Source organism: Acomys minous (genome assembly GCF_964271855.1).
Source record: "Acomys minous genome assembly, chromosome: 11".
Taxonomy (NCBI): Eukaryota; Metazoa; Chordata; class Mammalia; order Rodentia; family Muridae; genus Acomys; species Acomys minous.
Window position 1 is genome coordinate 658,535 of NC_140492.1, and position 15,923 is coordinate 674,457.

A 15,923-nucleotide genomic window follows, 5' to 3' on the forward strand; every position below is an offset into this window, starting at 1 on the left:
GCTGGAATTCTGCCTCAGCCTCCTGGGTGCTGGCATTACATGCATGCACTACCCTGCCCAGCTTCATCACCACTTTAAAAGGGAGAGGTTTGGGTCTGTGTTTGACAGGCAGATGCTACAGAGCATATAAGGGGAACTGCCGATCTGAAGGGAGGCGAGCCTGGAAGCCCATCTTGTTCACTGCGGCTCAGCTCGCTTTCAGGGGGCTTCCCATGACCACACAGACGCACACACCTACCCTCGGGGAGTCCCCGCGCTCCACCGCTCGTGACCGCGCCTCCCGAGAGAGGCACCCACGCGGGGACCCAACGCGACCGCGCTCCTGAAGACCCACCCCCTTGGCCCGCCCCCAGCCGCCGGGCACCCAATCCCAGAGCCGCGCACGTGACGAGCGCTGCCTGCGATGACCTCATCCCTGGTGTGGGATGACGTCAAATTCAAGATGGATGGAATCACAGCGGCAGCGGCGGCTGCGGGTTGCGCGAGCCGAGTGTGAGCGGAAAGGGGCCCGGCGCCTGCCCCAGGGCTGAAGAGCGGTGAGTAACCGTCACGCTCCGCGCCCTAGGAGGACGTCGGGCCCAGTCGGGGGCTACGACCTCTCCGCAAAACGCGGCCTTTCCTGACGTAACTCTGAGGTGATTTCTCTCCTTTTTATCCTCCACCAGTGGGTTGCGGACGCCTGGCCCTTTTACGCGTGCGCGGGGCCGCGGGCCTCACCGAGCATGCCCAGACTCCCACGTAGTCGCGTGTGCCTTTGCACTGCGCATGCTCTGTGCCCGCAGTTGGCCTCGCCCTCGCTACTACGCATGCTCAGCCTCTGGGCCCACAGAGCTACTTAGTCTGGACGGGTGGCCTGGGTTGCCACGGTGTTGGATCCGGGGTGCATGCCACTGCAGAGCCACTGAGACGCCGCTGCAAGCAAAGGCGCGCTCTCCGGGGCCGGTGGCGTGCGCGTGCGGGGCCGGGGAGCTGGCGGGCGGCGGGGCACCCAGCACTTGCAGCGGCTGGAGCGTGACAGCCTGGCAGCCGGCACTTCCGCGGTCACCTCCTGAGTCCAGGAAAACCCTTTCTTGCCCCACGCCCTGGTCCCGGAGGTTTTTCCTCCGGAGACATAGCTCGGAAGACCTCACAGCAGCTCACATGTTGGCTGGGTCTCACCGTCTCCCAAATCTGCCCTTCTGCAGGGACTGCACCTTGTAGTCAAAGGACCATGTACATATATGTGTGTCCCTGAGGCCCTGGGTTGTGGAGACCCGCACAGCACACTGCAGCAAGTGTGCAGGGGAAGGTTAGCTAACATAGGGGCAGTGTTGGGGGGACATTGAGCAGCCCTCTGAAGCCTGGGATTTTTGTGTGGTGCGTGATCTCCAGTTGCTTCCACATCCATGGACATCTGCGTTACAGCATAGTCTGCTGGTTGTTCATCAGCATGACCCTGAGTCATAAGTTCCTGGGGTTTGTCCCATGGTCCTCCCACCTTGTTGAAGAGGGCAAACGTAGGTTAAGCCATGTTAGCATTTCCACAGAAAACCCTCCTCCACTTCTGGTGATTAATCATTACCCTAAACCTTACCCCTAAATATTGACATTAAAGTGGAAAGGAAAGTAGTCACTTAAAAGTGACTCTTAATTCAGTCTATGTACTTAACAACATGTTGTTTTTACTACTTATTGAAAAGTATAGGGAACATCAGTCTTAGGAAATAAAAATTGTCAATAGAAGCTCTCCCTTGAGGTATTAACAATATTATGTACTGGGGCATACTAGGTATGTGGACAATAAAAGCAACAACATAGTTAATATAGAGGTCTCCAGGCATGGAGATAGTTGAGAAACCATTTTAATTGTCCTGGTACTAGAGCTGATTGAGGGTTGGATTTATGGATGTCAAAGATTGGCCAAATGGGCAAAGGAAAGAGAATACTTTTTTTTTTTTTTTTTTTTTTGCCTTAGGTGGCCTGACTAGCATCACCCCAACCTAAGGGAATGTATGAAGACAGCAGGTGTGAGAGTATGGGTCACAAGTTACATGTAGGACAGTGGGTTCCCTGAAGATGGATCTGTTCAGAAAGCAGCCAGGGACTAGAGTCTGAAGGAGTCTGAGCAGAGACACAGACACAATCGGTCCAATTGATAGCATAGCCCCAAGAGCTCAGGAAAAGTGGAGAAGATACTTGGGCTCTACAGTCTTTAGAGAGATAAGGATGAACAAGTGTAATACTCAAGTCTAGGGAGCTTCCTCTGCGCGGTGGACACCTGCCAAGCCTTGTGCTAGGAGTTCATAGGTGAAAACAGGCTTCTGTGGGAAGGATGTAGGGTCTTCTGAGGATTCCACATACAAAAGCAGATGCATTGAAATCGCCATGTGGTTACTGCAGAGGGATGAAGTGTTGCTGTTAGCAAATTACAACAGCTTTATCTGTTCATATGAATCTTTCTATACAAAGTGGCCAAATAAAAGAGAGATAGAAGATACTTTAGGTTTCAGAAAACAGAAGTGCAGGTTTGTGGGTTAGGTGGTAAGGAGTGCCACTGTCCACAACAATTCTTATAAAGGAAAACATTGAATTTGGGCTGGCTTACAGTTTCAGAGGTTTAGTCCATTATCATCATGGTGGAGGCATAGTATCTTCTGGGCAGGCACAGTGCTGGAAAAGAAGCTGAGAGTTCTATATCTTGATCTGAAGGCAGCAGAAGGGAACCATGTCCACACTGAGTGTAGCTTGAGCATAGGAGACCTCAAACCCCATTCCTACAGTGACACACTTCCTCCAACAAGGCCACAACTCCTAATAGTGCCACTACCTATATTTTATCCAAGCATTCGCACACATTAGTCTATGGGGGCCATACCAGAACCACCCAGATTTGCTACAGAGGTGAGTTGTCATCAATCTGAGAAGTCTTGTATGCTTTTTATAGGAAATAATAATTTAAGAAAAACCAAAAAAGTAAAGTCTAAAACAGGGCAGTAAAATGGCCAATTTTATTTAGAGAAAAAAATCAAAGAGCTTCATTTCTAGTCCTTAATTTAACTGAAGTAGAGAGTAGAAAACAATCACATATTGTGTGGGATTCCAAGTTGGGCATCATAAGGAATGTCAAAAGTAATGTATTGGACCTTAAAGAGCTTGCAGTTCTGGTGGGACACACAGCCAGTTAGCACGTAACAGTGGATAAACACAATGTAGTAGTGTGCCTGCTTTGTGTGGCAAAGGAGTTGACAGGAGACATTTGTTGTTTGCCTTTTTGACAAGGGTTTGCATCCCACATTGGCCTTGAACTCATAATCCTCCTGCCTCAGCCTCCCAAATACTGTCATTGTAGACATGTGCCACACACTGTATTTTGTTTACCTGTTCTAAGCTTAAGTAAGTTAAGGACTGTGTTTGTTTAGTTGGCCTGCTTTAATTTAGTATACAGACCCAGTGACCTAAACAATACAAACTTACTTCCTCACAGTTACAGAGGCTGGAAGTTGGAGATAAAGATGGTGTTGGCAGGCTAGGTCTCTCCTGGGGCCTCTCCCCTTGGCTTATAGAGAACATCTTCTGTGCCTTCTTAGGGTCTTCCCTCCATGTTCTCTCATTTCTAATTGTTTGTTCAAAGATACCAGTTTTATTGGATTAAGGCACATTTAACTTAATTAGCTATGTAAAGACCTCAGCTCCAAATATGATTGCCTTTTAAGGCGCAAAGGTTAGGACTTCAACAAACAAATAGGCATGTTGACTGGGAATAGTCAGCCCTCAGGACTCCCAAAGGGTTAAAACTTGAACTGAGTTGGAAAAGGGGTTTGGTGAAATCTAGGATGGTTCAGGCTGACCGTGGAGGAGGTCTGATGGAAGGTTATGTTTTAGGGACAAAAGCAGGAAAAAGCCACAGTAGGTAACTAAAGAATTTTAAGTAGTTTGAAAACAGGTATCTATAGAGGCTTGAAAGGCTCTTCCCCCCACCTCCCAAGTTTGTAGTTTAGCCTGTTCTGTTTAAACTAGAATAGATGGGACTATAACTTTACTCAGTATTGCATCAAGATGGTTCCTGAGCTCCCTCTGCACCCCTGGGGACTACACCACTGTCATACCTTTCTCTCCATCAGGACATTTAGCACACTGAAACCCAGTTTCGAGGTTTCCTAATCTCTAGACAGTAGGGCTTTGTCTTCCTTGAGAACCCCTGGGTAAAGAATGTAGTTAACATCCCTTAGATAAATTTAACCATGCTTTGCACATGGAGAGGGCCGGTGAGCAAGCTGCGTTCATGGAGGAGATTGTGTGCTGGGTCACTAGTGAAAGCCTTGCTTGAGGAATCTAGCATATGAAGGACAAACATGAAAGACAGGGCAGGGGCAGGCATTGCTCAGAGCCAGCGGTGTTACAGAAGAGCCATCCTCCCTGCTGAGCATGACGGTCCGCCCTTGAAGCAAATTTGAGCTAGAGAGAGGGAATCTGAAATGTGTTGAAATGGAGCACAGTAACTTGACACCATGAAGGATCCCCTAAGCCAGCCTGGCTTTGAAACCACTTTAGATAATTTCTGAATGTCTGCAATGTTACCAGGTAAGTGGTAGTAAGACTGAAGCTCGGAGCCAACTTCCTGTCAACATGTAGTAAACTCAAGTGGAGAGTGTGAGGGCTAAATCCAGAAGTGAGGGCTTGGGGAAGAGCTGTGTCTGTGTAGTCAGATGTTGGGTGTTCACCTTGTGTCGCACACATCCCTTGAGTTCCAGGATCATGTTAGACTCATGTAAGCACGCTCCAGCATTGCAAAGGGGCAGCGTTCCCAGAGCTTAGCCTTAGGTTAGTAAAGGGACATTTCCTACACACCTGTCAGTGCATTTTTTGACCTGTCCTAGAGCATAGGTCTTTTGTAATGCTCTTTAGCTAGGGTACCTAGGGTATCAGTCTCTTAAGTTGAAGTAGAGGAGATCATTTTGAATCCTCTGTCATCTCCTCGCCTTCCCTTCATAGTACCCTGTTGCGTTTTAGAGTATGTGCTTCCCTTTCTTATGCATCTGTCTCCAGAGTATTCTATTCCAAAATTGCCTACCTACCTTAAACCTCATTCTGAGTAGCATAAGAATTTAAATACTTGGGTTGAATTAATTTATATTAAGATACGGATGCCTCACCTCATCTAGTGTATCATAGACATTTGTGTGACGACATTAAGTATTTTCACTGAGTTCATTTATGAGGGGCCTTAGGGTCCTTCTAGGAAGTTGACTTGAAGCCAGGACAAGCTTCAAGAGATTTTAAGCCGGGGCCAATCAGATAATGTTTCTGGGAGTTCTGAGCTTTTGACTTTAACTTCAATACCAAGCAAGTCCCAAGCCTTTTCTGATTTCCTACCAGTCACTCACTCATCCACCCTCCCACCTCCCGGCCACATCGATAGCCTCCTGACATCAGTGTTCTTCCACACTCTGTGCCTTCTTTACCACATTGTTGTCTGCCCAGTCACAGGAATGTGAGGTGCAGGAGAACAGGAAGCCAGCCAACGAACTCACCTCCCACCACCAGCACCTCTTATGATGCACAGTGCACAACGGGCTCACAAACACTCGGGAGAGGAAGAGAGAAGAAAGATGTGTACTTGCCAGGTGGGATTTGCTCTACAGACTGGGCTTTTCACACGTTGCTTTGTTTATGCCTCATGGGATTCCCACATGGTGTAGGTGGGGCTAACACTGAACGGGCAGGGTACTTATTCACAGAAAGGATGAGCAGTCCTGATAAGATTACGCTCCTGATAGGTGGCAGTAGACCAAAGACTTCCCCATGTATAGCTGTCTACCATGAGCTTTTACCATAACAATTCTCCCCCATTCTCTTTTTTTTTTTTTTTTTTTTTGAATCTTTAGGAAACAACATTAAGTAGAACCATCCCAGATAGAGTTTGAGAAGGTGTTTTTGTAGGGAGATGCAAGTAATAAGGAAGTCGGCCTGATTCAGAATCTGTTTTTTTAGGGGTGTTTGTCTCAGCTGCTTCTGCTTTTAATAGGCTCTTCCACAACTCGGTTGCACCTTCCAGGCTTTTTTTTCCCATGGTTAAGTGATGGGATTTTTGCATAATGAGTCAGATAGAGACAATCAGGCCGGGGACATGTGGTTATGTGGTTTGTATATGGGATCTGTTGCTTCTGTGGAGCTGCATCATGACTGGTTAACTCCTGAAGGAAAATGAGTGTGCTGTACCTTACCATTCATTGAGAAAGTGCACCCAGCAGCACAACTGCTCTTCCGAGGGTGGAGCAGCTAAGATGTCAACAGGTCAGGTCTAGAGGATGCACGCCCCTAGCCACAGTGTGCTGGATTGCCAACAGTCAGCAGCTCTGCTCTTCCCCTGTGTTTGTTCTCTCAAGGCAGAATTTATACTTTAGTTGCTAAACTCAATAAGTGGTTACACCTGCTGTAATCAAAATGCAAGAACTCAAGTAGTCCTTGTTTGCAGGTAGACCAGGACTGGGGCCATTGCTTTCAAGTCCTCATAATTGAATTAACGTGTAAAAGCAACCTGCAAGTGAAGGTGAATCCATACCACTAGGCCTCTCTCCAGCCACTCTTCTGCTTACGATCCCTACTGTCTTCATTTTGCCTCCTAGAACTCTTTGTCTATCTCAGGATCATGACAGTTCCCAGGGTGACTCTTGTTCTCTCTTTTGTAGTGCTGCATTTACTGCCCCTGTCCTTTGTAGGTCCCCTCACCTTTCCTCCAGTCTCTTCCCCATGCTTTTGGTCCCTCATCTGGCTGGCTTTCACCTAGGTCTGGTGGCTGTTGCCTGTACTGATCTCTTACGGTGTGCATAGACATTTTTCTGTTTCTGTACATTGTACATTGTCAACAGATTGCTGTGTGCCATTCCTATGCAAGACTAAACTCCAGGAGCTAGGCTATGCTTGTCTTTTTTATATCCCCTGTGCTTAGTAGAGTTTTAGCACATTCTGGGTGGATGCTAGCTTGCATCTGTGGTTTCAGGTTATCTTGGTATCTTGGGTTTTTTTTTTCAAAAATAGAGCCTGAGCCAGGTGTGGTGGCGCACGCCCTTAATCCCAGCATGTGGAGACAGAGGCAGTTGGATCGCTGTGAGTTCGAGGCCAGCCTGGTCTACAAAGCGAGTCTAGGATAGCCAAGGCTACACAGCCTGTCTCGGAAAAAAAAGGAAAATAGAGCATGATGGAAAGGGCCTGAATATAGATGTTTGGACCGAGATTCCAGGGAACTTAGGAAAGGAAACAGAACGATATGCACAAAATAAGATTGATAAGTTGTCACTCACCTATGGAGCATCAGAACTGAATCCCTAGAAAAGGAGAGGCAAGGAGGGAAGCAGCCTGGTATCTCTGCAAATCCAGCTCAACAAAGGCCGTCCTTCTCCCTGTCCTGGCACGGTCCTTGGAGATACACTTGACTCTTCCCATTGCCCTGTAGTTACTCCATTAGAAAACTTAATGGCTCTGCCTTTACATCCCATGCCAGCCCCTGCCAGGTGATCCTGTGTCTGTTGCTTTGTCATCTGCTGTCCACAATGAAGCCAGACTGTTATAATTAAGATATAACTCAGGCTTCTTGCCCATGGTCCTCCAATGACTACCCATTTCCTACATAGTAAAATCCCCTCACAGCAACCAGCCTTACAGCCTTGACCACTGAGATGATCTTGTCCATGACTCTCAGCTGCACGCCAGAAGAGGGCACCAGATCACATTATAGATGATTGTGAGCCACCATGTGGGTGCTAGGAATTGAACTCAGGACCTCTGGAAGAGCAGACAGTGCTCTTAACCTCTGAGCCATCTCTCCAGCCTGCTTTATCTGTTTTTTAATCGCTGGTTTCAAACCATTAAATTTATTTAAAAAAAAAAAAACCCACTTGACAAAAAAAGCAGACCAAGCTTTACTTTTGGTCTGCTGTTTCCCCTGTGTCAACATCTTTAGATATCCTCAGTGCTACAGACTGCCGATGCATGGCTGAGTCAGTCTTGTGGCAGCCTAGGCTCAGTGCTTTTCTGCTGACCCCTGTAAAAGATGAGACGTGTCTTTACACAGCTGTGAGGTGCAGTGAACTAGGGGTGAGTGAGAAATGAAAATGGCTGGCAGGAGAAAAAGGACCTTATCCAAGGCCTTGTTACAAGTGAAAGAGCTACATGTCGCTGTTAAAGGAAGGGAACCCTGATTGTGCCAGCTTCATCTCTAGTGGCAGAAATGAAAGGCCAATAACAGAGCCACACTCTGTTCTCTTTGAAAACCAAAGAGCCTGATCTCCAAGTGACTAGTAAAGGCTGACTTCTGGGCGCTGTGGACTTGTTAACTTTGGAAGACTGTGGGCAAGGAGCTTACACATGTGTGAGTACTCTCTGTGGTGCTGGTGATGGGATTCAGGGTCTTACATGTGAAAGAAAGTACTATACCACTAAGCTACATCCCCACCTCTGTGGATCACAGAGAGAAGGTGCTCATATAGCAGAGCCCACACATCTTGTCACATGAGAAACCTGCTTCAGCCTAGAGCACCAAGGAGGGGGTGATAATATGGACCTTTTCTTTGATACTAAGTTAAACCTATTCTTATAGTCCTGACAGCCACACATTTGAGTGTTTACTGTAGATGCTTGTTCATCTAACCTTTGCCACACTCTTGCAAGAGTGCACAGTTGTTACCCTGCTTCACACACCGACCTGTGTGCGGAAGGCATCAGCTCATAGAGTGAAGCTGGCACCTCGGCCTCGCATTTGGCCCCAAAGCTCATATTCACCCACCAAGTTGCCTTCTTTCATCTTTAAGTTTGAAGAGAACTTCAGTAACCTTTCAGCTCAAATTCCTTAGTCAGCTTTATAGCCAGGCTAAAGTTGTTGACAGTTCATACTTATGAATACAAATGGTAATAGTCTCACCTCTGTCTTCCAGATAAACTGCAGGATGGAGGGACTGCTGCATTACATCAACCCAGCTCATGCCATCTCTCTGCTCAGTGCCCTCAATGAGGAGCGCCTCAAGGGACAGCTGTGTGATGTGCTCCTGATTGTTGGGGACCAGAAGTTTCGAGCTCATAAGAACGTCTTGGCTGCCAGCAGTGAGTACTTCCAGAGTTTATTCACGAATAAGGAGAACGAGGCACAGACTGTCTTTCAGCTGGACTTCTGTGAGCCTGATGCTTTTGACAACGTTCTGAACTACATTTACTCTTCCTCCCTTTTTGTGGAGAAGGGCAGCCTTGCTGCTGTGCAGGAGCTGGGGTATAGCCTTGGTATCTCCTTCCTGACCAACATCGTTGCCAAAGCCCCTCAGGCTCCTTTTCCAGCCTGTCCCAACAGGAAAAGAGTGCCGGTGGAAGACGATGAGACCAGCTCTCAAAAGCGAAGTGTCATTGTGTGTCAGGGCAGAAGCGAAGTGCCAGGGAAAGCCAGTGGTCCAGCCGTGCAGGACCTCAGCCATGCTGCCCGGGCCTCCCCAAGTGGTACAGTCAAGACCAGCACCAGTAAGCCACATGTGGCCAACCCGCCAGAGCAGCTTCACAGCCTGCCTGTAACTGAAAAGAGCTGGCCGAAGGATAGTGCTGCAGTATATGCAAAGTCTCTGGAACAGTCTGGGGCTTTGGATGATCCTAACAGGGGCAGTTTGGTAAAGAGAAATGCAGTCCTGCCCCTAAAGCCTTCACAGGACAGGGAAGCCACAGACGATAAACCAGGGGTGAGTAGCCCGCTTCCCAAGGGGAAAGCTATAGAGCTGGCTCTGAAGAGACCACGGCCACCTGTTCTGTCTCTTCGTAGCTCATCAGAGACTCCATATCTCTTAAAAGAAACTAGCAAAGGAGGCGGCCAGGGGGAGGACAGGAACTTGCTCTACTACTCTAAGCTAGGCCTGGTGGTCCCATCCGCTGTGCCCGCTTCTGCAAACCAAAGCATTGACAGAAGTGGCCCTCTGGTGAAAAGCCTCCTCAGGCGGTCACTATCTATGGACAGCCAGGTTCCTGTCTACTCCACGTCTATAGATTTGAAATCATCCCAGGGATCATCCACAGCAGCAAATGAGGCACCGGGCAGTGTGTTCTGTGCAGTGTCTCAAAAATCATCTTTAAAAGATTGCAGTGAAAAAAAAGCCCTGGATGACAGGCCTCAAGCGCTTCAGCCTCATCGTCTCAGGTCCTTTAGTGCTTCTCAGTCGACAGACAGGGAGGGGGCCTCCCCTGTGACTGAGGTGCACATTAAGACCGAGCCCAGCAGCCCGCTGTCGGACCCCTCAGACATCATCCGGGTCACTGTGGGAGATGCAGCAGCAGCAGCAAGAGACCTGCCCCTCAAAACAGAGGAAGACCAGAGGGATATGAGCAGACTCCCAGCAAAGAGAAGGTTTCAGGCAGACAGAAGGTCACCCTTGAAGAAGTCCAGGGCAAGTGAGCACGGGCCTGCTGCCTCAGAAGAGAACTGTAAAGGGGGTAGGAGCCCTCCTTCCCTTGACAGCAACTTCCCAGATTCTGACTTAAACAGAGAGGAGTTTGGTGAGTTGGAGGGGACGAGACCAAACAAAAAGTTTAAATGCAAACATTGCCTTAAGATTTTTAGATCAACCACGGGTCTTCACCGCCATGTTAACATGTACCATAACCCAGAGAAGCCTTACGCTTGTGACATCTGTCACAAGAGGTTTCATACCAACTTCAAAGTGTGGACACATTGTCAGACCCAACACGGCATAGTGAAGAACCCATCGCCAGCCTCTAGTTCCCATGCAGTTTTGGATGAGAAATTCCAAAGAAAGCTGATTGACATAGTGAGAGAGAGGGAGATTAAGAAGGCCCTGATCATTAAGCTGAGGCGCAGCAAGCCTGCCTTCCAGGGACAGAGTAGCTCCCCAGCACAGCAAGTCATCAAGAGGAACTTGCGCTCCCGAGCCAAAGGGGCCTACATTTGTGCCTACTGTGGCAAGGCATACCGCTTTCTCTCTCAGTTTAAGCAGCACATAAAGATGCACCCGGGAGAGAGGCCCCTCGGAGTGAGCAGAGCTTCTAAGCCGAAAGAGCGGGCTCTGGCACGCGCGGTAGAGAGCAAGGAGGTTTACCCGTGCCGCCTCTGTAATGCTAAGCTCTCTTCTCTTCTAGAGCAAGGCAGCCACGAGCGCTCGTGCCGGAACGCCACCGTCTGCCCTTACTGCAGCCTCAGGTTCTTCTCCCCCGCGCTGAAGCAGGAGCATGAGGGCAGATGTGAGTACAGGAAGCTGACGTGCCTGGAGTGCATGCGCACCTTCAAGTCCTCCTTCAGCATCTGGCGGCACCAGGTGGAAGTGCACAACCAGAACAACATGGCTTTAGCGGAGGGCATCTCCCTGCCCACCCTGGACCACAACGGTGAGGTGGCAGCTGCTTCCAGGCCTCAGGCCGAGCCCAGCAAGGTAAACTACGTGGCCACTGCGAAAGAGGACACAGCGTTTAGTGATTCTTCAGAGCACGTGAACTTCGATTCTGAGGACTCCTCCTGCCTCCCTGAAGACTTGAGTCTTTCAAAGCAACTGAAAGTCCAAGTCAAAGAGGAGCCTGTAGAGGAGGCTGAGGAGGAAGCTCCTGAGGCCAGTGCAGCTCCCCGGGAGGCTGGCCCCAGCAAGGAGGCCGGCCTATGGCCCTGTGAGAAGTGTGGAAAGATGTTCACGGCACACAAGCAGCTGGAGCGACACCAGGAGCTGCTGTGTTCCGTGAAGCCCTTCATCTGCCATGTATGCCACAAAGCCTTCCGTACCAACTTCCGGCTCTGGAGTCACTTTCAGTCCCACATGTCTCAGGCCACAGAGGAGCCTGTGCAGAAAGAGGCAGAGGTGTGTCCTGTGCCCACAAACTCCCCCTCACCGCCCCCTCTGCCACCTCCACCACCCCTGCCCAAGATCCAGCCCCTGGAGCCCGACAGCCCCACAGGCCTGCCTGAGAACCCAGCTCCAGCCACGGAGAAGCTGTTTGCACCCCAGGAGTCAGACACCCTCTTCTACCATGCCCCACCCCTCTCAGCAATCACATTTAAAAGACAGTTCATGTGCAAGCTCTGCCACAGGACATTTAAGACCGCCTTCAGTCTTTGGAGTCATGAACAGTCCCACAATTAAAGGACCTAACCCTCTCACCTGTCACAGAACAGCAGGCCCTCGGCTTGTAAACTGTGTCCTAAGACAAAATATTAAATAATAATAAAGGTTGGGAATTGTTATGTTTGAATTTTAAGTTTTGGATAAATTAATACTGGCTGGGAATGTCCTCACAGCTTTAGAAACAAACTCTGAAATACTGTGGTTTTGGACCTCAGCAGCAGGGGTTTGATTCTGTTACTGCTGAAGTTGGGTTAATGTTGGTAACTGCATGGTGCCTCATTCCAAGGCATCACTATAATCACTTGATTCATATTTTTGTTTCTTGGTTTTTTGTTTCTGGGTAGTGGGATGCTAGGGAAGTGCAGTTGTTTTTTATTTGTTTGTCTTTTTGTTTCTTTGGTTTTTTTGTTTTGTTTTGTTTTACTATTACAGACACCTAAGTTTGAGGTAACCCTTAGCAATGTTCTAAGGCCAAAAAGAAGAGGTGTCATTTGCAGTATTGAGTCAGATTTGAGAATATTTAAGCAATAAGAAAAGACAAACCCCCAACTATAGTAAATTATCCTGACACTTGATAAGACAAATACTTGGTATTTTGTGGTCCTATGAAACTTTCTTTTTGTATGAAAATTGTGAGATTTTAAATCAGCAATAGTTACACTTAGATTTTTTTTATAAAATAATAAGCTATCAGTCCCTTCATATAATCAGTGATGGGCACGTGCTAAGGAAGGCAGAGTGACAGAAGCACGTTTGTGGGGTGCTTTACAGCCAGCAGCAACAGGTTACTTGAGAAAGCCGCTGAACTCTGGTGTGTTCTCTACATCATAACACGGCTTTCAACTGGTGCTTCAGAACTGAGTGTTTGGTCTCGGCCAGCTTGGAACCTGGGTGTCACTGGGATAAACAGTGCTAGCATGAGGTTAGCAGAGCACAGCCTTCCACAGCCTAGACCACCATTGCTTCTAGGGCCTTCAGAGATGGGAGGAAGTGCCATGTTGCAGCTTCCATGTGCTTTCCAAGAACTGTCTGTATGTGGAAGATACAGTTTTCTGCCTGTTTTTTTGTTTTGTTTTGTTTTGTTTTGTTTTTGTGAGGACTTCTATGGGAGTTTTGGAGTGGATGAGAGTGAAAATGTCACTACCTGATATGCAAATTTTTATTAAAGCACTAGCAAGGGTCCAAAATTAGTTTTTGCTACTTGATATGGTACTTAGGGTTTCGGCTCCTTTTTTTTTTTTTTCCCTGTTCCATGTAGGTTGTTATTAAAACTCTTCATAGTTAGTATCCAAATTTCAGTGGAGTATTTCAAAAGGCAAAAACTTTGATTTCACTCCTGAGGGAGGATCACTCCTGGAAAAGGTATTAGGGGGACGCAAACCTCCCTGTTCACTTTGGCTGCAAGCTGTTCCTTCACATTTTCAAGGTGTGCTCCGGCAGAGGCACCAGCCGTCTCCTCACCAGCATTCTGCATCCATGGTGGCAAAGGCAATCTTTATATTGAAACAAATACTTTTTGTAAAACACTAATTGACTTTGTATATTATAGAAACTATAAGTACAATTTTGCCTTTTATCCTTTCACTTGAAAAAGCTATCAAAAAAATCCCTAAATATATGTCGGCATTTCCTATTTTGTTCCTTTATTTGGCAGAGAAAGGAAGTAAAATTGGATTGTAATTACTGATTTTTGCCATCTGCTTTCTTGAACTATGCATTTTAGAGATGAACTAAAAGTGTTCGCCATTTAGTGAATGAAGCTAGTACCAGCCTAGGTAGCTGTCCACTGAATTCATTCTCCCTATGGTGAGTGAATAGTCTCTCCTTACGAACACCTCAGAGTGTTCCTCCTGCTGGGCGTGGTGGTGCACGCCTTTAATCCCAGCACTCGGGAGGCAGAGGCAGGTGGATCACTGTGAGTTCGAGGCCAGTCTGGTCCACAAAGTGAGTCTAGGACAACCAAGGCTACACAAAGAAACCCTGTCTTGAAAAAATAAAAACAAAAACCCAAAATAAGACCATCTCCCTCCATGGATAACTTCTTTATAACTACAGAGTGATAATCTCCAGCTCAGTGCCCCAAAACTTGAACCTATGCTACATTTTTGAAGATTTATAAAATAACCATTGTTGAAAAAAACAAAAAAAAAGCCAAGTATTTTTGATCTAAATATAGGCTCTGCATATCTATTAGGTTTTACAAATTACCAGTGTTTGTCGCCTTTTTTGTCTAGGAAGAAAACATAAGACTTCAAATAAAATTTTGAACCAAAAACATTTATAATGCAGTTGTGGTTTTTCTATTGCTTTTTATACTGTATCTTAACAGACATCAGGCTGAAAGAATTTATTTTGGTGTCAAAAACTATCCTTCCACTCATGTAACTATTTTAAATGCTAAGAAACAAAATAACGAAAGACATTAATCACTTTATTCAGTAAACAGTTTTTTAGATAATGTTTATCTCAGCCAGGAAGCAGATATTTGGTGTTCAATAAATAGGTCTTTTGCCATTGTAAATCTTTAGATAGTAAAGATATTCTTGTAAATGTTTTTCTGATTGTAATTTTTGCAAGTGTAGAAAGCGCATTGTTTCTTGTAATTATTTAAGATGCCTGCTTTTTTATGAAGTTGTGGAAAGAATGTAAACTTTTAATATATTCTTTGTTAACATGAGAACTTGTTTTTGAGTTGCTTTCTTTATGTGGAGAGGATTGAGAACCCACAACGTTTCTTCCACTCGGAGGAAGCAATGGGGCTGACAGATCCATGCATCCCAGGGTTAGCATTTCCAGGTAGCTAGCAAATCTCCCTTTAAAACTAATTCACATATATCTGTGGTTCTGCTAGATGTACAGCTGACCAGAGCTGTGTGTATTCTGCTTTTTCTGTTTTGGAATGTATCCTTCTCCTTGAAAAGATTGCCTGGTACTCAGTCACTTATCCCCGGAACCTGCATGTAGCCCTTGTAGGTACTAATGAAAGTGGTGACTGAGGTGGTAAAATGGACCCCCTCTCTGGGACAGGGGCCTGAACACTGCCTTCCCAGGCTTAGTGGGCCTGAAGTCTCTGTTCCCTGTAGTTGGGCATATGCGCGTGCACGTGTGTAAAATTGGTGCATTTTCTTAGTGCACAATGAGTAGCTTTCACTCCTTTAGATTTCTTTATAAATCTCATCCATTAACCTTTATAAGAATATTCAAAGTCAGTTTGTTGATTTCTGATATCTAATTGATGGTTTGGGGGCAGTTGTGAAATACATTATTGACTCAAATAATGCCATGCACACCCTTACTGAGTGCTTTTAAAACAGATTTTAGTCCAGATATAGTGGTATGCACCCGTTGTCACCGTATTCTCTCTTTGGAAAGCTAAGCTGGAAGATCATTGAGCTCAGGACTATCATAGAGAAACTATGTCTTAAAAAAAAAAAAAGTAAAGGTATTCAATCAGGTTTTCTTTGCTTGTGGCTTTAGCACTTTAAGATGTTTGACATTTTGTGGCATGTTCTTCAGTGCCCCTCAGTGAGGAGCCAGCTGGGAAGAAGACCACTGCAAGCTTTTCTCCAGGCCAGGGAGCTAAATTGGGGTTTAGATTCTAGAGAGGAAAGGGAAGTTAGTGTTTTAAAGATTCGTTTTGGAGGCGGGCTTTGGAGACTCAAAAGCACTCTTCTGTAAGCCGTTAAATTCCATGTCGAATGGAACAGTCGAATTCCATGTTCTCGGTCATTTGTGCACACTGAGTCTCCACAGTTCTTGGTTAATAGTGGTTCTCAGAAGGTGGCCATTCACAGCTGGCTTTAACCCAACCTGCCCTGAGGGCAGTTATTATGTAATTGTGTACTATTTTTG

The 15,923-nt window shown here is 46.6% G+C and overlaps 1 protein-coding gene across 8 annotated transcripts; it reads left to right on the forward strand.

Annotated features, from left to right (window-relative positions):
• Positions 1-407: 407 nt before the first annotated feature.
• On the forward strand, positions 408-14,346 carry ZBTB21 (zinc finger and BTB domain containing 21). Of its 8 annotated transcripts, none has more exons than XM_084801196.1 (4): positions 497-635; positions 5,461-5,603; positions 8,910-10,500; positions 11,101-14,346. In XM_084801196.1, exons 2-4 carry the CDS (start codon positions 5,532-5,534, stop codon positions 12,087-12,089), a joined length of 2,652 nt encoding a protein of 883 aa, XP_084657322.1. In that variant the 5' UTR covers positions 497-635; positions 5,461-5,531; the 3' UTR covers positions 12,090-14,346. The 8 variants fall into 8 exon arrangements, with proteins under 8 accessions (XP_084657317.1, XP_084657319.1, XP_084657321.1 ...); XM_084801197.1 differs by having other exon boundaries at positions 8,910-9,075; XM_084801191.1 differs by having other exon boundaries at positions 408-536; positions 8,910-14,346.
• Positions 14,347-15,923: the final 1,577 nt, after the last annotated feature.

What these genes read in the sequence shown, in the direction of transcription:
- ZBTB21 (XM_084801191.1), top strand. Translation starts at nt 5,532, where the DNA reads ATGATGCACAGTGCACAACGGGCTCACAAACACTCGGGAGAGGAAGAG. An exon ending in GAAAGATGTGTACTTGCCAG is followed by an intron (nt 5,604 to 8,909) that starts GTGGGATTTGCT and finishes TCTGTCTTCCAG; the next exon opens with ATAAACTGCAGGATGGAGGG.